The sequence below is a fragment of the Colletotrichum chrysophilum genome (genome assembly GCF_026319265.1).
Source record: "Colletotrichum chrysophilum strain AFK26 chromosome Unknown scaffold_31, whole genome shotgun sequence".
In the NCBI taxonomy this organism is placed as follows: domain Eukaryota; kingdom Fungi; phylum Ascomycota; class Sordariomycetes; order Glomerellales; family Glomerellaceae; genus Colletotrichum; species Colletotrichum chrysophilum.
In genome coordinates, this window is record NW_026517318.1 from 3,312 (window position 1) to 26,770 (window position 23,459).

General features: G+C 53.0%; 5 protein-coding genes across 5 annotated transcripts; 1 reads left to right on the plus strand and 4 right to left on the minus strand.

Moving 5' to 3' along the window:
* Positions 1 to 1,758: 1,758 nt before the first annotated feature.
* On the minus strand, positions 1,759 to 2,502 carry COL26b_004854 (uncharacterized protein; the record flags this gene model as incomplete). Its single annotated transcript, XM_053177716.1, has 1 exon — positions 1,759 to 2,502. One exon carries the CDS (start codon positions 2,500 to 2,502, stop codon positions 1,759 to 1,761), a length of 744 nt encoding a protein of 247 aa, XP_053038238.1.
* A 3,619-nt stretch (positions 2,503 to 6,121) lies between these two features.
* Positions 6,122 to 7,349, minus strand: COL26b_004855 (uncharacterized protein; the record flags this gene model as incomplete). The annotated part of the gene is made up of 3 exons (XM_053177717.1): positions 6,122 to 6,863; positions 6,966 to 7,209; positions 7,304 to 7,349. 3 exons carry the CDS (start codon positions 7,347 to 7,349, stop codon positions 6,122 to 6,124), a joined length of 1,032 nt encoding a protein of 343 aa, XP_053038239.1.
* Positions 7,350 to 9,559: 2,210 nt separating this feature from the next.
* Positions 9,560 to 10,912, minus strand: COL26b_004856 (uncharacterized protein; the record flags this gene model as incomplete). Its single annotated transcript, XM_053177718.1, has 1 exon — positions 9,560 to 10,912. The coding sequence occupies one exon, from the start codon at positions 10,910 to 10,912 to the stop codon at positions 9,560 to 9,562; it is 1,353 nt and encodes a 450-aa protein (XP_053038240.1).
* A 5,498-nt stretch (positions 10,913 to 16,410) lies between these two features.
* COL26b_004857 (uncharacterized protein) lies at positions 16,411 to 17,319 on the plus strand (the record flags this gene model as incomplete). Its single annotated transcript, XM_053177719.1, has 3 exons — positions 16,411 to 16,551; positions 16,645 to 16,990; positions 17,057 to 17,319. 3 exons carry the CDS (start codon positions 16,411 to 16,413, stop codon positions 17,317 to 17,319), a joined length of 750 nt encoding a protein of 249 aa, XP_053038241.1.
* Positions 17,320 to 17,396: 77 nt separating this feature from the next.
* COL26b_004858 (uncharacterized protein) lies at positions 17,397 to 21,486 on the minus strand (the record flags this gene model as incomplete). Its single annotated transcript, XM_053177720.1, has 3 exons — positions 17,397 to 20,984; positions 21,151 to 21,213; positions 21,277 to 21,486. 3 exons carry the CDS (start codon positions 21,484 to 21,486, stop codon positions 17,397 to 17,399), a joined length of 3,861 nt encoding a protein of 1,286 aa, XP_053038242.1.
* Between the last annotated feature and the right edge of the window lie 1,973 nt (positions 21,487 to 23,459).

Sequence of the window (23,459 nt, forward strand, 5' to 3'; positions counted from 1 at the left end):
CTAGACCACTATCAGCTCTCTCTCCCCCGAAGGCTTGAGCAGGTAAACTCCTTTATACAGATGAGGGTGTGGAGAAGACCCCAGATTGAATCTAACTTCGAGAAGGGGGAGATTGATTCCATCAACCGACGAATGGCACACTACAGGACCCAATGGGAACCAGAATAACTGTCAGACGGGACGGGCCGCACCCGCACCAGGTCCTTGGCCTCGAGCATGGACGAAGGGATTCACTCCGGATTGCCTCTCCTCCAGTCCGTGGGCTCCCATCGATTTGGGCAAGTACGTGTGACAACGCCATGTTGCTTTGGTACAGGATCAATAACCGTTATGGCCTGGCCCAAGAGTCTCTATGTAATTGTCTAGTCTTCATGAACTCGAATGAAATTTCTCTACGCGCCGTACTTACCAGAAGCCCTTGTTCCGATCACAGTGGGTAACGACAAGCCCGACGAAGCATAGCCCCAAAACCCCTGTCACAACAGTTGGGCATCTTACTTGCCAAGACCCCTTCAGGTTTCTTACCAAAGCCGTAGCTCTATCCACGAGGAGCCTGCCTTATTTAAGGGGTCTAGGCGCAGCCGTGACGCAATACCTCTCGTTTTCCCTACAAACTGTCAAGAGTCTGTGAAGAGTGTTCACGACTTCAGAACAGTCTACCCTTTCTTTCTTTTCTATGCGCAACATGTCGTTCTCCACAAAATCGAGGAATTCATGGATATACTCCGTACAGTTCGGGTGCGTGTGTAAGTTGGAAATCCACTTGGTGCCAAGGTAACGTCAGCTTGAATTGCGTGTGAAGAGCTCAGTACTACTCCAGTGGTTGGGTTGGACTTACCATACGCACACAGTCTTTCAGGCATGCCTTGGTAGAACCGTGGGTCAGTCTAAAAAAGTTGTCTTCGGGAATCCAGTCGGCGTCTTTGTTGATCAACCTGTCTTCTTCAAGTCGCATCACAGACACCTCGTCGACGTCTTCCCAGCCTCCCATAAACCATGTGATGAATTCCAGGTAAAGACACCCTAGCGTCCAAATGTCGTAGTGCTGATTGACACCCGTCTTCAGGTCAATTTCAGGGGCTCTGTAAGTGTTCGAAAATCCAACAGTTCTTTGCGACTCTCTTTCAGATACTGACCGGCGGCTGTGGAATCTTGTGAGCCCGAAATCTGAGATTTTGAGTATTCCAATATTGTGGCGAGATATTCTGTCCGAGTCCTTGAACCAAAGGATGTTCTCCGGTTTCAGGTCGCCATGCCTGCCATATCTTTGTCTGTTCGAGTCGTCGCCGCCAGATAGAGCCGTTTTCTGGCTCAAGGGATCTACTTTAGACGTGATGCCATTTACCTTGTAAATGCCTTGGCCAAGTGGGGTTCGGCTCAGCTCCTCGGTCGTTCTATGATTATGGATTTGTGCCAAGCCAGAGGCAATGCCGTGACATACTTCGGCCATCCAGATTGTGCCTTCCTGTGAAGGCTGAGTCATTGGTGATTCAACGTGTTCCCAAAGGTCTCTCAGGTTCCCGTCTGCCCAAGGGAACAGGAGGCAGTAATCATCTTGATGCTGGTATGTTGCCAGAAGGCGGACGAGGTTCGAGTTCGATCTGCTGCTAAATCGTTTGAGGGCGTCGACTTCCTTCTGAAAGTGCTTTTCATCCCTTGAGTGAAGTTTTTTGACCGCAAAGTACGATTCACGCCCCTGTGATGGAAAGCTTTAGCTTCTCCCAACTAGGTAACCACAATAATGTTCAATGAGTGGTGTCAACTTGCCTCTAGAGATTTGAAGTTGTGATGAGACTCGTGAATCTTCACTTTCTTCACCCAGCTCTGGCCCCCGTAGTACTCCGCTGGTGCAATCTCCTCTTCAGTCCACGGCATGACAGTTTGAGGTGCTAGCCTGTAAAACAGCACTTTCTCTCTTGCGTCATCTGCCGTCGAAAAGTAGGGTGCCAATAATTTCCACTGCCACTCCTCAAATGCACGCAGCTTGAATGTCGACCAAGACCGGAAGCAGGCGAAAGTGTTGTTCCTGTGAGCGCTTCTCAAACCATCATCAACTCTCTTCAGAGGCAGATCAATGTCTCGAAGATCGGCAGCTCTCAGATCGGTGAAGCTATCCAGCTTTTCAATCATAATAAGAATGGCAAAGAGCCTCCTTCCTGAAGTGAACTTGAGATGTTTTGCGCCCCCGATATCTTGCCTGTTGCAGACGTACTCGATGCATGCCTGCAAGTCTGCATCTCTGGACAGATCTTCGAACTCCGCTCTAAGCTGACGCTCCACGACCTTTCTGGTCACCAATTCGTCAAGCTTGGCCAGCGGAAGAAACTCTCTACCATCCTTTTGCCGGACTAAAGCCTTTATCAGCGATTCTTGCAGGTTGTTGCGCTCTCTGACAGCAACGTCTGGCGTGACTGGACTCTCGTTGACAAGCCCGCGGAGAGTGTCTATGACAGGCACACGATCGCTTTCCTCGTTCACATGCCTAGAGGATTCCCGATTCATGTGATACTGCGAAATTCCGTAATCATCGCAGACACTATCGGTGCCAATGGAACGAGGTGGGTGTCCATTGCTGTGACCATTTTGGACTGAAACCCCAGAAACAGCTTCGTTTTCTGAAGTCTCTACCAAGGGTGCGGATGAAAACAAAACTCGTGCAAGGCCGTTGGCGCGGGTCCCGGTACGACGGGGGTTCTCCAGAAAGTCTTGTTGACCACGAATGGCACTCCTGGACGGGTCCCGCGACGCCGCTCGGTCCCGGCTTTCAGAGTGTTGGACGTAGGACATCTAGACAAGTCTCAGATAAAAGAAACACCGTAAAGTACAACGACATGCACTTACCAGATCCGGGACCGAGACCTGCGGGTAGTCTAGATCCACACCGCCTGCGAGATGATCAGGACTATCACCACTCATATTGATCAAGATTCGGAAGTGGTAATAATTGATATGGTTCGCCGCAGACTTGTTGTGGGAACTGTAGGCAAATTAGAACTCCCGACTTTGGAAAAGAAGGCACTTTTAAACACGTTCAGATGAGAAATTTCATAGCCTTGCCTCAACGCTGCGCAGCCGCCACCCCACATTCTTGTCAGGGAGAGGGTGCGCCACCAATTGGAAATGGATATTCAGTTGGGAGGATTTGGTCATCGGCAGGCTCAGCTGCCGTATCCAGTGCTGACGCCACTGTCTTGCTTACTGGAAAGGCTTCATGTCAGGCTGATGCATGTAAGTATTGATGAAACCCACAGCGAAAAGAAAAGATGACATCTCTCTGCAGCCTTTTTTACTGTATGATGAAATCTTTACTGTCTACTAAGCCTTACCAGAACCGACGGATGGTCAAGCGTGAGGTAGAGGGTAGAGGATGACCAGTAGTTATGGAATGTGCAACATTCCAGCAGCTGTCAGAATTGAAGCTCTTCGAACCCTTGATGCTTCTATTGGGTCTCCCTCAAAGGTCAAAAGTTCTAGTGGAAGTCTTTTAGCGGGCTGTTCGTCCCGTCGCGGTCATCATTCTGGCTCGACACTTCACTCCTCCACGGAATAAGTGAAGCGCCGTTCGGTATCTCCACCGCGACCAATGTGCAAACAGAGGCAAGGCAGACCAATTGTATCGCATTCCTATCACACCCGCAGTGCATGTCGTTTAGACAAGGGATTGCGTTCCGGTGACCTTCGTAGTGGTTGCGGGCTGACGGCTGAATACCGGTGGTTGGAACACGAACAATCCATCCGGCCCCCTCAGGAGGCTGTTTGCAACGCCCCGATGCGTGCGGCTGATGTCAAACCGAGACAAATTGGGACGCCAAGGATGACCACCAACGCAGCCTGATTATCGACCCGCGATCAAATGCATGGCTACTCGGGGATCCCCGTATCTTCAGCAACTTTTCGCCTCCGTCCCCAGGCACCATCAACATCGCCGCAAGTTGTCGAAGTCTAATTGAATAGACCCACTGCAAAACACTTATGTTCATGACCCTAGTGTCAAAATGGGTTACAGGTTGGTTGAACGATTTTTAAACCTGACAATCAGTTGTGAGCGGAATTGAATCAACTTTACTGACAAGTCCCCAGTTCATCTTCGAGTGCATCTTCCGGTTACATGACGGGACAAGTCTTGCCGTCAAGACTCGTAGATCCTCGCAAGCTTTCTTCGTTGTTAAAGCAGAAATTTGGAAGCAGAGGTGTCGGGTACAGGGTTGAAGTAAGAAACCACTTGTCTACAGTAGATTCGCAAGCAGTTCTCTAAAGTAGTACCGGCTTAGATGCGACATAATACCTATCGTATATACGCCCAAAAGCAACTGTCACCGGTATGATATCTACTCCAAGAACTGCCCGATCTATGCTAATAAGCACGTTCAGAACGAGTTGAATGATTGCTACTATGGCCAGTGTCGATAAGTGCCGTTTGGTGTGGGAAATGGTACTTAATGAGCATTGTACTTCTTTCAGACCACGATATCGTCAGTCATACATCGTCACTGTCGGTAGTGTAGCACTCTCTTCACTAAGAATCACCACAGACCTCACAGGCCTAAGAGTTCGCCTCTGTGGGATGAAAGAGGTCTCTGTTCTATTCCGATTGGGACAGGTCGTCCATTACGTCAACGCGCAAACAAGCCTTTTCATTTTTCAAAATCTGCGAGTTGAACTACATCTTTTACTGTCAATTCGTAGGTCGCTTTTCGGTACTCTTTCAAATCCAAAAGCAGACTACGACGACGTGCCAAGGGAAACAATTGAGGGCGTACACAATGCCATCCGAAATACGATGTTACCTCGTGACCAAGACCGCGGCTAAGGGGCGTGAATAGAGTATCAAATATCAATGCGCGCTTGTAGCAGATGAAGTGAATTAGCTTGTGCCAACTGGCGTTTATGAGATGTTGATCGATCTCTAACTCCAAAAATCATGATTTGGTCCTCAATGATCCCGAGAAGTCCAGCTTCATTCTTCATCAGAGCTACTGCATTCCGTGCCCGAGCCATAGACAAGCCAAGTTGCCACATACTCCAAACGTTTCTTTTGCTTTTTTGTTGGGGTGAACCGTTCATTGTAAGCTTCCCAGACCATTATTCGTGTTTGGTCACTGAACCAAGATTTCTTCATGACGTATTCAACAGCTTGAAATGCCGTGTTGGAGCACTTTCCGTCGAAGTCTGTGGGGTCAAGCTCATCCATTAGGAATAGGTAGACCAACTGAAAAGCAGCATCCCTCGACTCTCGGATAGCTTCCTTTCTTAGAGTCAAGGAGCTCCCCAAGAACGGATAGAGTCTCATCTTGTAGAAGATGGCTGATAAATCATTTTGGCTAATTATATCCACGGCGAGAAAGTCCAAACTTTCGCAAAAAGATCGATATTCCTCCAAATCCGAGGGCATCTTTCTGAAGAAGTATCGATGTCCGAGTTCAATGGCGTGAGCGATCGTATCGAAATGCGGAATCGGTCCATGGGCTGGGATAGCACATTTCGATAGTCGTTGAAAATTCTTCAAAGACCTGAAATAGGGACTTTTGTCCACGTCAATCGCATAGGTCTTGTCCCCAACCACAATCGGAGTAAGCGATGCATTGCCTTAAATACCTGTCAGCCTATTTTTCTATCGTCAGCAAATGATAGCATCCAGTTACCTCGACCAGCCGACATGGATTCAAGAAAACGATAGTTTGCAAAACATTTGTCAATACAGTCCTTTTGCTATGTGCAGATAAAAGGAAGATTCAAAGAGCAGGTGCGCACTTTTTCATCTATGGCACCTGTCCATTTGCGAAAGGGGAGATACACTTTGTGAGGCCATCACACTCCAAGGTTTACATCTGATGGTACTGACACCCGTGGAAGGCCTCCGGCAGAAAGCCTGGTATCGCGAGCTTTCATCAAGTCTGATGCATGGCACCGTAAAGCACGGGCGTGGGCCATAACCACCTATATTGAAATCGCTCATGTGAGTATGTACGCAGTTCGAACTTGCACTTATGTGAGGATTGTAGGAACATCACACAGAATGTGATCGTAATTGTGTCTTATTATGGATTAGGACCGAGGCCACAGATAGTGAGAACCACAGCCTTCAATCTTCGTATACCAGACGCTCACAATAATAGGAAATCTACCACTCCTTCGGAATGGGAGTAGGCCGCTCATCTTCCGGAACCTTCAACCCAAGCCCCTCCAAAACCTTGTCCTGCATGGGCTTGAGGTAGAGAATGACGTGGTTGTATCTCCAACCAATGACCGGAACCATAGCACCAACCATCGCATCGAGAACAAAGTGATTCGCCGTCGCAACAATCGTCAGGAACATGGCCATGGGCCACAGGGGCGCGATGAGGCGGAGCGGGCGGTGGGGCGAGAAGCGGCAGATGGACCATGCGAGGAACAGCGCGGTACCACAGTGAAGACTCGGCATAGCCGCAATCGTGAGCTGGAACTTGTTGTGAGTCCACGCGTTTCCTCCTCCCTGTGCGCTATGCAGAATGTCGATGAATCCGTATTCGGCCGGCAGCAGTCGGGGTGGCATGCAGCGCCACGAGGTGACGATGAAGAAGGCGACGACGTTGTCCATGGCGATCGTTCGGCGAATTCGTTGGAACGTGCTCGGGGGCAGGAAGGAGTACGTGTAAATGATGAAGCAGATGCCGAGGCTGATGTGTGAGTAGTAGATCTTAGCCAGGATGGGCATTAGCCATGGCACGCTGTTGAGAACATATTGCTGGACGCCGAGCTCGATGTCGAAACCGAAGAACCTCTCGAAGTGCAGGATACTGATGGCATGGTCACGGGCGCGGTTGAAGACAGCTTCGTTGCCGGCTATCATGCGTGCCGAGAACGCACGGAGGAGTTGATAGACCCTGGTGGTGGAAGTAGAGTTAGACCCCTGATCCGCACGGTACCACACCAACAAGACACAGGACGAGACGAGAAAAAGAAAACTTCAGGGACATTTGGCTTACCAGTATGTCAAGTTCCAATACCAAATCTCCGAAAGGAAGGGGAATGTTCTGTAGAACCGAACGAGGAGGTTGCTGTTAACGCGGGACCCCTCCGCCGCCTCCACGCGCATCCCCGGCTTGAGGAGCGGAGAGGTGGGGCGAGACGACGAATCCTCCGACCCACGCTCGCAGGCGTCTACGTCATCATCATACTCCGGTCTGCGGCGGTTGATGAGGGTGCCTATGGTGAACGCAAAGACGATGACTGGAGAGAACACGGGTCAGAGTTTGAACGAGATGATGCTAAGAATTTGCGCCAGTCTTCGAGAAGAAGTGGTGTTTGTCTCAGTGGAACTTACATGCCGGCTCGACCACGTTCTTCAGGGCTGGGATCGACGAAGCCATGGTCGCAGTCTAACCCAATGAAAAAAATGGAGAGAAGAAAGTCAACGGGGAAATCTGGAGCGTCCCGAAGGGTATCACGACATCCGTCTTGATGTGAAGAAGGGAACCGGTGCTGTCTCTCTCCAAAGGAGACAGGGAAAGGAGTGAATGATAATCGATTAATACTTGTAAAATGCCAAAAACCTCCCAGAGACTCGTAGCCACCTGGGGAAGAAAGGAGAGGGATGACGAGGCTAATAAGAATCCCAGGGCACAGCTGCTGCCTCCAGGCGGAACAAACCCACTCGCGGGCGCGGACGCGCCCCAGTATCCAGCATAAAAAGCAGCATCGGGGCCAAGCATTGTCAGATCGGCGTCCAGGCGTTGTTGGGATTCCTATTTTTCCCCATCAGCCTTGGACGACACACGTGCGGGTGCGACCACACAGAGCCGTCTGATAGGGGGTTGCCAAGGGGGCTGTAGCAAAGAAGGAGCGGCGGGGACTGGAGACACGACTGACATCCCGGGCGTTGACTGGTCTCGGCATGTTGGCGGTACTGGAAGAAGGAGGGCACGCGACCTAGGGGGATCCCAAGCCGTTACGCCGCCCATCGACGCGTGTGTGATGCGTGTGATTGCGTCTGTACCTCGCAGTATCAAACCCAGTTTTCATTCCGCTCCTTGCTGCGCCCGGTCTCCACGTAGGACCACCTGTAATCAGCATGAACTGACGGTGGGAGACACGTCGGAGGAACACTGAATAAGGGATGTGGGAGCAGCAGTCGCAAAGAGGAAAAAAAAGAATAATCCATTATTTACTGTGGAACCGTTCATCCCCAGTTCCGTTTCGTCTTCCACATGTCGATTGGATGTTGGCGGAGCCACTTCCTGAGGTTTTCTCGGCAGCCGGAAGTACCGGATCATTGACAGGGGTGATTTGTCGGGTGCCAAGTCGCGCCCGACAAAAATACAGTAATCCGTTAAATTAGAGTATCAGAAACAACTGAGCACCTCGCACCTCGCACCTCGCTCTTGATCCACTCGCGGAGTGTTGTATCCTCAGGCTATGGGACGGACGGTGGAACTCATCCGTCACCTCGTTAGGTGATTTGTCGGTACGGTTTGGCTACGCTGTCAATGTTCGACGTGCAGAAACTCAATCGTTGTTTTATTCTGCCTGAACTATGCGCGTGTCGAGTCATGCCTCTAACGGCTCTAATGATCCAGGAATAGGAGACTTGCGGGAACCTGCGCTTTCACGTCGGACCACCCAATTACAACATCAGACCAAGGAGGCATTCGAGCACCGCGCGCAAATAAAAAAGGACAAAACCGCCCGCTGTCAGACCTGGTTCTTTCTGTACAGCAGGGAATAAGCCCTTTCCCCAGTTTGCAAATACCAGTGCCAAAAAAGGCAAACCGTTGTCCTCGCAGTACAAAACGTCAGGCAAGGTCCGAGGGACGAACAAGGCTCTGCCAGAGAATAAGCTGCAGGATCGGCAGCTAAGATCAGAGCTTGATACGCCGCCACCCTTGGCACTAGCGAGGCCAGCGCATCACTTCAAGCAGTTTTTTGAGGACAGGCATCTTGGCTGTGAGCGCCTGTTATGCAATCGATGAGGCGAGGAGGATTTGCTGATGTGAGAATGCCATGATTATTCCTGATAAGGCAGATTATCGTGTGCAGGGCGGCAAAGGCTAGCGCTGAGAACGGCAGTTGGACGCCTCAAAATTGATGGACGGGAAATTCCATGTCACCGCCGCCTTGTGGATGCTGTCATGGTGATGGATCGGGCCATTCCAGGGGCGGCAGCACTTACGGAGGAGCATCCTGTCCCGATGAGGATCGGGTATCGGACTGTCTATTGCTTGTTGCGAGGTTCCCGAACTCCATTGGACCGTCGGGGCGACAAGATTAGGGAGGCAAGATATCGGCGCCCGGAGTCTTAACTCCCCGGCCTCGGCCGAGGTTCCAGGGTGACGGTAGTCAATTTGCAACCCGGCGGGACATTCACATCTCTTAAAGCAATTACACCTTGGACGGGAAGGCTTGGCAACGGTCTGTGTTCCCACTTGGAGCAAAGCATGCCATTGTCAATACGCGGCAAGAGGTCCATATGAAGTGAACCCGCGGTTACGCTAACGACATGCATTCCGTCACCATCGCCGCGAAGGACATTCTAGACCTTCCGGATACGCCGGAACAAGCTGGAAAACACCAGAATCGACATCTAGAGTTCGCCGGCGTCTTCCTCAATCTCCATACAGTCGAATCCCTCGGCGCCATTAACGTTCTTGCATAGCCATTTATCGAGGACGGCCTCCTGCGACACAGGATGGACGGTGAAGTTCTCGACAGTCAGGTTGGTGCACCCGCCAGCTGCGGCGCTGCACCGGAAAAAGCCCGAGCTGGGCACGTCGTCGGTGATGGTCCCGCTGAAGTCCTTCCAGACGACATCCGAGATGTGGAAGGTCGAGGAGTCGCACGACTCACCCGCGTGGCCGGAGAAGGACTCGCACTGAGTGATGAAGAGCGGCTCGCCGCGGGTGCCGTCGAGTTTGATATCCTCCAGCACGATGTTACGAGCATAACCCGTTCCGCCGCCTCCGCCGTTCGGCGGGTATCCGATCTGGATGCCGGTCCAGGTTTTGAAGTAGCAGCCACGGAGAGTGTCGTGCAAGGTCACGTTCCTCGCGAGAAAGTTCTCAATGTACTCGAACTGGCCAATAAACTGACCGATCGAGCCCATGGCAATGCCTGTGCTGCCGAAGAACTCGCTGTCGTAGATGAAGATGTTGCTCGAATTCGCCTTCAGGGCGATCGCGTCGTCACCGTTCACCACTACCCAGCGGCGGAAAATGATGTTATCCGAGTACATCGTATCCGCTCCATCGGTGTTGAGTGAGTTGTTTTCCGTTGAGGACGTGCTGTTGACGTAAATGTCCTCAAACACAAGGTTCTGTGAGTACATAATGTTCATGGTCCACATCTGACTCTGGACAAAGCGCAGGCCCTTGACAACCGAGTTCGAGAAGCCACGGAAGTTTATGTTCATCGGACGATGGGGCATGTTGGAGCCGCCCGCGTTGAGGTCATACCAGACCTGACCGTTGCCGTCAAAGGTGCCGACGCCGTGGCCCTCCCAGACCACGCGGTCCCCGCCAAAGTGCCAGACCGTGCTCTGGTTCTGGAAGTCTACGGGCATCGACACCGAGAGCCAGTACGTCGTGTCATTGCTCCAGAGGAGCCGGCCGCGCTGGTCAATCACGACATCCTCGAGGTCCTCGGTGATCATGGGCGAGTTGATGTGGTAGATCGGGCCGGGAAGAACAATGATGCTCTTGGACCGGCACTTGTCGTTGAGCGCCTCCAGGAGCGCCGGCGCGTCGTCACCGCCGTCTGCGGCCGGCTCGAGGTAGCAGAGGCTCCGGCTCTCCTTCTCTGCCCTCTCCACCCAACCGCTTTCGCTGGGCACGTCTGGGTCGGCCTCAGCTAGCTGGGCGGTGGCTGAGGAGAACCGTGGGACGTCGCGGCCTAGGACGAGGCCGGCCGCCAACGACGCAACGAGCGCTAAGCCACGCATGATGTGTGGTGTGTGGTCTGGGGCGGTCGGGGCCCCAATTAGATGTCGAGTAGGTATGTGAGAGAGGCTTTGCCACTCCGCGAACAGACGTTTCTTGTTTCTAATAGGTCAAAGTTAGAGGAGGGAACATGAGACGGTTCAAGAGAACGTGAGTGGCTTCGACATTTGATCGCAAGGCCTTCTTTCGCGCACTACTTCGCTCGGATTAATGAAGGCTTCAAGCTCATTGAGAAAGCTCGTCTTCGTGAAACCTGGAGATGGATCATATGATGAGGATCAGGGGGTTGTCAGCGAATGACATAGGCCAAGTTTAGCGGGGTAAGGCGTTGGATTCGTCCCCCTAGCGTCCGTTCCCCGCATTCATTACGTCTATGTTCCGCATGACGCCCTGGTCTCCCGTTCCTCTTGTTCGGCACTTCACGATTTAGTACGATGGAAGCTGCATGGTGTTGGTCTGGAAACATATTTCCTGTTGTTGGCGAGATGTGATGATAGCATCAAGCATAGCATAGTTACAGTGAGGGGATCTCATCAGCTCATGAGGTGTTCTAATGGTTGCTGCAGCAGGTCACGAGTAAACCAGATTTGCAGGAACGTTACATGGAAGAGTTATTCTTTCGAGTAAAGATGGGCAACAAAGACTGGCTTTCTAGCTTTGCCGCTCACCGGACGGCGGTCTCTGTCGCACTCGGGTACAGTGCACCGGGCTACAAGGTGACTGGCGCGGGCCGGCCGGTGTGGGTCGCGAGGACCGGGCCGCATCCCGGTGACCCCTTCTGGTCCGAAATGCCTTCTGCTCCATTCGCAAGCCCGTGATGATTGTTCAGGCACAAATATGGTGAAATGGAAGCACAACAAAATAAGGCAGAATGGCAAGGAGTTTCGACTGCGATTTAAATCCCATATCCCTTTTCCCAGATGTATCTACCAACTCATGAAGGGCTACATGTCTTAGATCGTTAAAAACTACCTAAGCTGACAATCCCATCATGGATTGAGAGGTTCCTGCGTCTAGTGAATCTTTCCAGGATTCCCTTGATCTTCCAAGCCAGGCATTGAAATTTTCGCGGGATCAACCCTTTTTCAGGATCTTCCACAGTCTGTCGGTGTGTAAGCTTTCGCAGAAGCAAGACGGTGAACAACGTCAGTAGCAGCGCTACAACAAAGTATATCCACAAGAAAGGCGACACCATCTTCTCGGAGTCATCCGGATTCCACTGGAAAAGGTCATTGAGAAGAGCGTCTAGTGTGATTCATCGTGGTTAGACTATCAGAATCAGGAGTTTCCAGTACAAAAGTCAATCCGTTTGCTTACTGCCAAAAATGTCGCGGCAAGGAATACCATTGTGCGATCGACCTCATTTAGCTGCTGTCTTCTTTCGTTGATACCGCAATACTCGTATTGATTTTGCTGTGGCCCTGGTGAATTGCTAGTCTGGGTACCTCACCGACTCAAGACCAAAATACCAGAAAGTTTGCCAATGGCATTCCTTCTATGACCATCTCGCACTCCCCAATCTTCTCGTCGTAATCTTCCATTATTTCCCGCACCCGCCCTTTAATCCGGATACCAGCGACGTCCGCTTTGAACTTCAAGACTTCGCTCATTGCTTCCTCGTAACCGGTCCTCACACACCACATTGTTGATAGCTCATCGGCATGCTCTGCAACCTTCTGCAGTTGTTTTTTCCAGGTCTGTAATGCGATCTTGAGGTAGTAGATATCAAGCCACGGGCTAATGAAGCTCTCGATGCCATTGACCGCGACATCTAGTTTCTCGAAATCACTTGCGACAAGCGCAAGGTGACGTGTTCGTTCAAGCTCTGCAAAAATCCCAACAAGCAACAATGGATGACAAACGTGGTCTTCTGCGTTTCTCAATCGCAACTTGACCTTCTCCATGGTTTCATGTTGATAGTCGCAGCCCAGAAAAATTGCATTTGTTGTTTTTGATTCAATGAGATAGGTCATTGACAGTGACAACTCACCATACCAATCACTTGAAGAGCGACAGTTGTACACTGCTACGCCGTCAGTCATGCCAATCTCATTCTGTACTTGTAACAACGTTGCCGAATTGAATCCCCGGTACGAGTGCCAGTGTCAAATGAAGAAACGAAAGCAATGGTAGTCCTCTCATGATTTGGGTATCTCTCGTCATGCATTGTATAGCAATGCCAAAGGTTGTCAATTTGTCTTATAAATAGAGGCTGAAACTTGAGTATTGTATCCAATCGTACCTATAGCTGCTGCATGATGAGTATCTGGTGCGCCAATCTGTTCACCATCTCGATGCGGTACCACAACCTCCGGAGACAATGACCAATTCCAGGAAAGGAGGACGAAGTGGAAGGATTCGCATTTGCGAGTTGTTTTGAATGCCCAGAATTTCCACAGAGATACAAGTACAAGCGATATCATTTCGTGACTCAAAGACTTTAATTGGCAAAGTCGTTGGGAGAATACGATGGTTTGTTACCTGTATCTCACATACACAGGTGGATGCTGCAACCTTTCATACCAGGTATATCTATTATATTTCCAGCTGCCGTCACGGTCTGCCAAAAGATTTTCAGGCTGGTGGCCAGCTTGCGTCAGGTTAGTCGTTCCACCCCTTTCGTACCTGACGGATCGAACGCTTCTAGATTCTCATTCCTTTGCATCTCAGTCACGCAAATTCAAATGTTCGACCTCGTTGAGCGAGAAAATGACTACCTAGGTAGTAAATTTGACGACGAGCTCCCATCATCTTTCAAGAAAATTACAGCACGTCTTAAGACGGTGTGGCACCTATACTGGAAAGCTCAACTTACTTTATGTCTCGGCACTATCACAGGCTGCGTCATGATTATCCTTTCATATATTACCAATTCATTTTCGCAAAGTGCCCTGGGTACATAAGTATGCCTGCAGCGAGTTTCAAGTCTCTCCTCCTCTTGGCAAAAGACAAAGAGCTGGAAACATACTTAGCCATATTAAGCCCAATATTTTCTAATAGGACTCCATGTGAGATCTCCAGGATAACTGTTCATGAAATTCTATACGTGGATAGAATCATTGCATCTCTACAGAGAAGTTGACTAAGATCTTGTTTTGCATGTTTTATACAATTTTGAATACATGATGGACATTTTAGGAGAATCTAAGCTCGTCGAGTGAGACAATCTCAAAAAAGACATACCTTCAACATGTTCTGTGTCTTATATCATCTTCATGGAGAACTTCGGAGCAAAATTGACATAGCTGGATTTGCGCCTCCTGTGATCTTGTCTGTGATCAATTTGGGCTGAGGTCAGTATTGGAAATGTCCTATCCAAACCAAACAGAGTATTTTCTGGGTGTAGTCTTCGACGTAAACTCTCCGGCAGTGATTCAATATGACTGATTAAATTTGTCTAGCCTCAATATGTCGCCCTTAGTCCTATACAATGGCCTTCCAAGATGTTTTAGACCCATATCTTTATCGGATCATTTGATCATGGCACTGAGACGCAAGATAAACTCGTTGAATGACCGTGGCCCGCGATATCACAATACTTACGTTCATTCATCACATGAAGACAGCGAAGAAGTAGACATCAATAGTTGGATGCTTCCAAGTTCCATGTTGCACATGAACTTTAGCAATCTTATCATCGTCATCTTTAGTTCTTAGTGACGTTTTCAGCGTGCGTCGAGAGACAGAAATTGGTTTGCAAAGACTCCAGCATTATTTGACCATACCCAAAGCCGCTGCTGATATTCTCTCAAAGTTTCCTGGTCGCTCTATATAGAAGCTGAGCAATTAGCAAATTGGGAGTTCAAGTTGAGTGCTGCAATACATATTGCAGCAGCATCTCGTGCCAATCATGTTAATTCCATCACACAGAGTGGACTGAGGGAAAGGCTCGCCAGCCAAGCAACGATTGAATTCCATCTGATCTCAAAGGTTTCGACGTTTAAATTGAAGATTGCTTATCAATTGGGCCCGGATCAATTGAAATGAGGCGTCAAATCGCACCTTGCCACATCACTGCGTGTCGCACTATAATCTGACATGCATTTTCAAACGCCACCAAACCTATCAGGACGACGGTGTGTTGAAGGCTTAACGCACTTTGAACGTGGTATTTTGAAGCAATCATCATGCTCTGCCAGAGGTCCCATCGCTTGGTTATATTCACCCAGGCTGTCTGCAATGAACGAACCTGGAAATGTCTCTCAGTCTTGGAAACTCTTCATCTCATCACAAATGAGGTTGAAAAACTCTGCTTGCTGCTGGCAGGAGGCCAGTTGTTAGTTTGGCATTTCACAGAGAGTATGGACAGTACCGCTTTTATTCCTTCCTTGGTCCAACCGCTAGAAGCCAAGTAGTTTGGATTTGATCTGATCTGCATTCTACGTGTGGTAGCATCTCCAGGGCTGCGACTACACAATGGATCCAGCGACAGCGAGAGTGAGCCTGGCCTACCTTTCCCATTCAAGGGCTGAGGCCTGGCTGTTACCTCGGTTAGCCCAAAGAGAAAAGGCTGTCACACCGTCGCTTGCCTGAACATCATTCGCACAGGCAACCTACACAGCCGCATGCTGGGGTGAAGCGGCTGACAACACGCTCACTGAGCGACCAGTCAGTCTAGGAGAGGAGTTCATTCGAGCAACTATATCCGTGCGTACGGGAAGCAGCTGCAGCGGCGATGTGGGTGCTTCCCGTGATCACACCGGCGATAAGTAGGTAGCCCTGGTCTGTTTGTCTTGGACCGGATCTGCTGGATTCTTAGAACGGCCAGCCTGCTTGGTGCCCCCCTCTTTTTAACTGAGGTGGCATGAGGGGGATGGGTTGTCAGCTAATTACATTTAGGATCCTGTTGAGCAACATACCGTGAGACAGGAGACGGTGTGAGACCCAGCGAAACAACAGACATGTAGAAGCCCACGTGCTCACGGGTGGTCTGTTTGTTCCAAACAACCGGTGAGGCACAGCCTTACCCCAATTGCGGCCCGGGTACGGTACCATATCTGGTCCCTTTCCTCTGCTCCCGTCATTATCCGGCCTAATGCATAGAATCACACAGCCTGATCCTCTTATCCTTCAGGTTGTTGCTTCCCTTAGAGTATGTACCATGGTACCTAGGGTTGGACCTTAGGTGGCACAAAGCATTGCCCACGAACTGTTGCCTTGTTAAATGGTATTCAGAACATTTCTTGAAACTGGAAAGCTTCACAGGAACACAAACAGAAAGCAAACTCCCACGACATCAGTATCCCGTCCTCGTGCAGCCTGAATCTAGTTCTTGCTGTCTGTCCATAGAAACACTAGTACCTACCGACTAGGTGCATCCATCCCAATGCGGTCCCTACGTACTCTCCGATCGGGCAAAGCCGCGGTACGGCCCCTCCTCCGATCCCACCATCTTTCTGCTCTAAATGGCCGTCAATCTCGGCCTATTTCAACACTAAAGCTCCACCTCCTGGCGGGTCAGACTAGGACTAGGTCCCCACGATACGCCAGCACTACTACGATGAGCGACGACAACACCAACACCGCAACGACCGACACTACTGCTATGGCCACCACGCCGGCCGCTCTAGCGGAGCTATTCGAAAAGGCTGAGGCCGGCTTTCCACCGCGATTTCGCGAGCATGGATGGTACCTGACCGTCGTACGAAGCCCTTTCCCTTGCGGCTGACCCTAGATATTCACCAAGTAAGTGAGGTTCGATCGGAAAACCAAGACTGACCGGCCTTTCATCCAGATTGCCTCGCTAATAGGGTCCGGCCAGCAAAAGGTCGCCGGTAGCCTCTACACGCACCTGATCGCCCAGTCCCAGTACCAGACGCCTGCCGAGCGCCAGACCCTCGTCCGCCGCTTGCGCGAGGCAATGGTCAAGTGCATCATCATCAACGGCATTCCGGTCGTCATTGAGGCCGTCACGTCCGTCTCGGACGTCGAAAGGCCTGAGGACAGGGACCTCTCATGCTCGCGCGAGGACTGGCAGATCGGGTCCGAGACGTCGGAGCGCGCCGCCGCCGTGCTCAAGGTGCTGTACAAAAGCGAGAAGGGTGGTCACGTCAAGACGCTGCAGGCCCACAAGGATATCCGTGAGTTTTGATCTTTGGAGCACACATTTTCCTGACTGTCAGACGGTCTAACATCGTGCTCACCAGCCTGGATCTCGGTCAACGTGTCGTACGGTCTTTTCCTCTCGGACCACCGCATCCTCAGCATGCAGGAGACGGAGCTTGTCGTACTCCCGGCAATCATGACGCAGAATCTCCAAGGGCCGACGTACTGGCATCTGAGGGCCTGCCTCCGGGTGGGCATGGAGCCGGACGAGGTCGAAGCCGTCCACAAGGTCATCGAGCTGGTAGCGGCCTACGGGGGCAAGACGCTCGATGTACAGCGCGTCAAGGACGTGACTGATGCGTAAAGGTAGCCTAAGTAGGACGAGATCGACAAAAAGGAACTGAATTACATTTGTCTAATTGCTTTTCACGATCAAGACTGCTACTGCCCTAATCTCTTCCTGAAGTCCGTCATTGTCCGGTGAAAATGCTTGAATGACCACATGCCCCTGTTCCATTCCAGTTCGTAGACGGCTGCTGCCTCGACAAACTTGCGCTCTGCCCTGGCCATCATATCATCCACCTTCCGCTTGTCCTCATGGTCACTCGTGAACAGGGTCGTCGCCTCGTCGAGCTCGACGAGAATCAGTGACAGCTCCGCGAGGCTCCGGGCCGGCCGCGGCTTCTCTGATGCCGTCTTGTCCAGTAGCGCAGCCAGCCAGGCCTTGCCCTCGGCAAAGCGTCCCTGCGCCCGGAGTGCCTGGTTATATACCTCGGCGAGCTCATAGTCGCTAAAGCTGAACTCGATCTTGCCACGATTGAGCATACGCATCCGCTCCGCCAACTCCTTCATCACCTCGGCTTCGGCCTCGGCCGGCCGCCCTTGCGCTAGGCGGGCGCTGGCCATGAGCTGGTGCCACACGCGACGCAGGAAGTGCTCCTGGCCGATGCCCTTGTCCATCTCGCGTGCGCAGCCCTCCAGCACGGCCGCGGCTTCGTCCGGCAGCCCACGGTCGATCTTGATGGAGCCGAGAACCAGCTGTTTGCGGGCCCGCTGCAGCATAGCGCCTGAGTCGTCGAGCGAGTCGTCGACGTACTCATACACGCGCTCAGCGCCGTCGTAGTCCCCCTCACGGTAGAAGCAGGGGGCCGAGGTACGCGCCATGGACGCGGCGTAGATCTTGTCCAGGCGTGAGCGTTGCTGGAACGCGGCGAGATAGCGGGCACAGTGATCGGAACACTCCCTTCGCCGCCCCATGCTCTTGAGCCGGATGGCGCGGCGCACAGCCAGCATCGCGTCGGGGATGCGCCATTCCGCGTGCTCACGGCGCCCAGCGACAAGGTCGTAGAAGCGGTCGGCGCGGTGCAGCGTGCCGTGGTCAAAGGAGACAGGGATCCAGGCGTCAACGGCGATCATGCAGGCTCCGATCTGGTGGAGCTCGGTATCGCTGAGGAGGTCCGGTGTGTTGTGGAGGTTGTCCAGACAGGTGAAAAGGTAGGGGTATAGCGTTTCACCCTCCGCGAAACGTGATGCGTCGTAGGCGTTGATGAGGGCGCTCAGGGCGAGGAAGATGGCCGCGCGGCCGCTCGCGATTCTTTCCGAGCTGGACTGCCGCTCCTTGAGCCAGTAGTGGACAAGCGGATGCGTCGACATGGTCTTTTGGTCCACCAGCGAGAAGGACGCGAGCGTACCGATGGCCTCGCCTATCTTCATGCGCGAAACCCTCAGCTCCGGAGGTGCCCGGCCGACTAGCTGGTCGTAGTCGGCCGGCGTCTGGACAAAGTCGACGAAGTCTCGCAAAAGAAGCCGTTGCTGGGGCTCCGACCGGCGGATCTGGGCGAGGTTACACATGAGCGCGAACGGTGCGCCGTCCGAGTGGAAAAAGGCCGCCAGGTCCAGGAGGCGCGCGGCGACCGGGTTCCTGATGGCCACCGCGTGGAAGGAAATCTCCCAAGTGGTGAAGACGGTCTTCTCGTACGACCAGACGGCCCGCGGTGGCTTGTGCCGGAGTAGGTCGTCGTGGCTTTCGCGGTAGAGATCCTTGTACTCGGCAAAGTCTATGGCCTGCTCTGTAATGTAGGCGCCGGCCTGATCGAGGGCCAGCGGGAGGAATCCCAGGGTGCGGGCGACGTCGCGCGCAGCTTCTTCGTCGACGCCGTCATCCGCTTCAGCGGCAACGCCGGAACACCTCTTGAGAAGATTGACCGCCTCTTCCTCGTCCATAACGCCTACTTGGATTTGGTGGCCTAGGCGGCGAGCCTCTCTGCGGCGACTCGTGACTAGGATGTGGCCCCATGGCACGCGAGGGAAGAACCGCGAGATGTCGAAGGTGTCCAGGTCGTCCACGTTGTCGAACACGAGGAGCCATCTGGACGACCTCTTCCCTTCCTCACGCGAGAGCCACTGCAGCAGCGCGAGCGCCATGGGTGGCATGTCTTGCTGCTGTCGGTCTTCAGAAGACGTCCTGGGGAAGAGACCCAGCGTCTTGGCCAGCTGCGTGAACGACTTAACAATCTCCTGCTCGTCAACGGCGAAGACCCAGAGAACTGTGGCATAGCGTCCCGCGTGATAAGCATCGTAGGCAAACGCCGTGGCGATCTGGGTCTTGCCTACGCCCCCGAGGCCCGTGAGTACGAGGCGCTGCTGCTGCGTGCCATCGCGGCCGCCTTCGAAGTAGAAGTTCTCCATCTCGGCAATGATCTTCCGACGGCCGGTGAACAGGGGATTAGAGCTCACCGGGACCTCAAACGAGACGTTGGAGGGGGTCACTGTTGCCGCTATAGCAGGGGGAACATCAGCAGGTGATGTAGGAAGAGGCAAGGAGGGGGAGGTTTGGGGGACTGGAGCCGATTCTCCATTAGACGGCAATTCTAGGGCAATTTCCGATTCGTAGTCATATCGAAAGACCTCACATCTGGAAGTCGGCTCTCTGGGGCATCTAAGCGCGTCATCCCAGACGTGGTGCACATGACGCTCCAGCGCTGCCGCGTCCGGCCTCTCTCGCGGGTCGACGCGCAGGATCCGCCTGATATAGCCAGCCCAGCAGTTGGACCAGACGGGCGACTCGGCCGTGGCACATTGCTCGCCGAGCCACAGCAGCACTTGAGGTCGCACCACGAAGCCCCTGTGGCTCGACGACGACGACGCACTGTTGCTGTTGCTGTTGCTCGGCGAGTGAAAGTTAACATCCCCGACGTGGTTGAAGACTTGCCTCCGAGCTGCGAGGAAGCCTTCGACGTTACGGGGCCCGCCGAGGGCGAAAGCCAGGACTTCGGCGAAGATGCAGCCGAAAGACCAGATGTCGACGGACCGGCCGACGCGCCCCACAGGTTCGGCCGCGCCGGGGCCCGCATTCGAGTCCGTGCCCGTGCCGCCGGTCAGGACGCTCTCCGTAAGGTGTGGGCCCCACCACTCGGGGACCTCCGGGGCCTGGTACTGGCCTCGCCCGCGCCGCGCGTTGGTGTTAAAGGTCATCTGGTTGTCATGGTAATGATAGTCCTCCCCCATGTGACCATCGCCCTTCTCGTCCTTGAGCACAGAGATGCCAAAGTCGCACAGCTTCCAGCGGCCCACAGCACCGTCCCCGCCAAATATGATGATGTTGTTCGGCTTGAGGTCCATGTGCGCGCACCGCACCCACCGCCCATCCACAAGGAAGCCGGAGTGGAGGAACCGCAGGGCACCGGCGAGCTTGTGACACTGCTGGAGGAGCGCCCGAGCGAGCTCGACGTTGCCCCAGCCGTGGGCGTGGGCGTGCGGGAACCGATCCTTGAAGTCGTATGACCTCATATCGTTGCCGTCGCTGTGCATCCCACCACGCAGGAACTGGCCGAGATCACCCAGCTCGGCGCGGGGAAAGAATATGAGGAGCCGCGAGGAGGAGCTTCCGCTGCTCCCGTGCTCGACCACGGCGTTGCAAAGCGAGATACTGTGGTCGCCGGCTTGACCCTTGCGGAGGAGGCGCATGTTCTCCGCCTCGGTGAGGCCATCGGCGCGGCTATAGAAGGACTTCACGGCGACGACAAGGGGCTGCCGCTGGTGTTCCTTATACACTCATGATGTTAGCGCTGTCGTGACGAGATCTCACGTGCCATTCCGTTGTGATGCCCCAGTGCCCCTGTAGTGGCACGAAAAGAGGTTTTACATGTTGCGATGTGAAGCAAATATGGAAGAGAGTTTGAATGTAGTCACCTACCGGCACCAAGTTCCGATGGCTAGGATCTTCATCTTCGACGTACTCCGGGGCCAGCTTGAAGAACTTTGCAGAGGACGGCATGTCAGCACGAAATGGAAATAGTATGAACACCACCGAGGCACTCACTTGGGCATCGCCGTACCCCCCGTGCTCCTGCGCCGGGTCGCATTCCATGAACGGAATCCGCGTCAACATGTTCGGGATGACTTGTATCGTCGGCGCCGTCTGTGGATTCAGGATGATCGTGGCCGGATAAAACAGGTACTGCTCTTCCCACCTGGATGTCTTGGCTGGCGAAAGGTTCAGTGCTGCGAGATCATCCTTCGTATACGGCATCTCCTCATCTCGATAACGGGGCGTCGTTTCATCTCCGTCTCGGAAGAGTAGGCTGGAGAGGTGCGTGTATCGCAGGGGCGGAGCCTCGATGTAGACCAAAAAGGTGACAAACAGGAGTGAACTTTTCCAGACGGAAGCCAACTGCCGTGGCGACAAGTCGAAGAGAACGTCCCCCAGGTTGTTCTGGTGTTCCCAGAGCTTGCGAACTCTAGAGGCGAGGAAGAAGGGATGGTGGAGGGGTGAGTCCAGATCGGGCTTTGGACGGATCTGGAGCGCAGGCAGCCCATTGCATATTCGGACGAGTTGCCGTTTCCTCCGCGAGTTATTCCGTGCGGTAGCTTTGTTATTCTTCATACCCCGTCGATGAAAATGATGGTCTCTGGGTCAGGCCGTGAGTTGGAGTGGCTCTTTAAAGAGGACCAAGAAAGCACTTCTAGAAGGTGGGCTAGGAACTGGACGAGGTACGCGTCTATGCCTGGCTCACTGCCCGCTCAGCTGAACTGACCCGCCACCCACTCTTACCTCTCTTCGCAAGGCAGCCTAGGGTGTAGGGGAGGGAGGGAGGAATCGGAAAGCCCCTCAGCCTCTGGCCTTTCAGGTTGGGCCAACACCTATGCAATGTCATCACTTGGTGCCGCTGGTTGTTGTATCTACTGATCTCTCCAGGCAGGCTCTAAATGGTCGTACAGCGTCCCTCCACCTTTACAAAATGCTATGAGCCTCGCCTTCGGGATGCCATGGGGTCCACGACGAGGCTCTTCCTTTATCCTCTGCTCCGTCCCATCCCGCCAGCATTCTTCTTTCATCTCGCATCGCATGGATCACGACAACAGCGTCGGCGAAGCGAAATTGTGCCACGCACGACCATGGAGCTAGTGCGCAACGTTCTCCCCCAGAGACTATCACGATACGTCACTCTCGGCGACGAGCTGCTGGCGTTGCTTCGGGAGATGTATGGAAATGAGATTGATTTCAGCATCGCAGTCCGTCTTCCTCTTCTTACTCACCTCTTCGATGAAGGGAAAAGTAATCCAACTGTTCGTACAGCACGAGAACGACCGCTGGTACTTTGACTGCCCCGAGCAGCTACAAGAGGTGAAGAATATCTTGCCCCTCCCCCGCCTATTATAAGTACGCTCGCTGACGTGTACGGATGATCAACAGAACCAATTAAGGCATGCGCCGCCACAACGGCAGAGGCCGACACCGAGTCAATACTGACATATGCAAACAGGGCGATTGTCACCCAGATTGCTGATCGGCGCGAAGCTGCCCGGGAAGCCGAAAGGAGAGAGCGCCGGCGGAGGAGGTCGGGGCGGAATGGGGGTGGGAGCTCGAGCCGAAGATAAGCACTTGGGGAATGTTATAAATCCAATATTGCAGTCATCAGTCCCAGCCTTGTCAAGTAAGCGAATAAACTGTAAAGCGAAACAAAGAGGGTGTGAACAGGATTGGTCAGGTGACGGGAAATGCCAGTCAAACATGTTTGCCTCCCTCCTTCGGATAAAGGGACCTTGTCATCGCTGTGTTACCACACTTCGGAGGCTGAATACGTGACACAGGGGCCTCAGCCGCCTTCTCCTCTCTTGGTCCCGTCTCGTTTTCTCTCTTTCCCCCCGAGAAGCCCCTTATTTGTTTTTTGCTTTTTTCCCGGTGAAAATTGTCAGAATTGTTGGGAGCGTAGAAACTGATCTCTGTCGCTTCCTCTGCGCAGAGTATTTACCTACGTCAAGTCCGGTCCGTACAGCTTGCCGGTTCCATGAGATGAAAAGGCAGATCAGGCTGTGAGGATCGGACCGAGCCGCACAGCTTTAACACCCAGCCCCGGGCACATCACAAGGCAAACCAGCGACCGGCTCTGCTGCGCATCCCATGCACGTAATTTCTTGTGGTTTCCATATGACGATCTGGGATCCTCTTGGTTTCCTCCACAGACAAACCAGTCTCATTTCAACGACAGCTTCACGGGAATG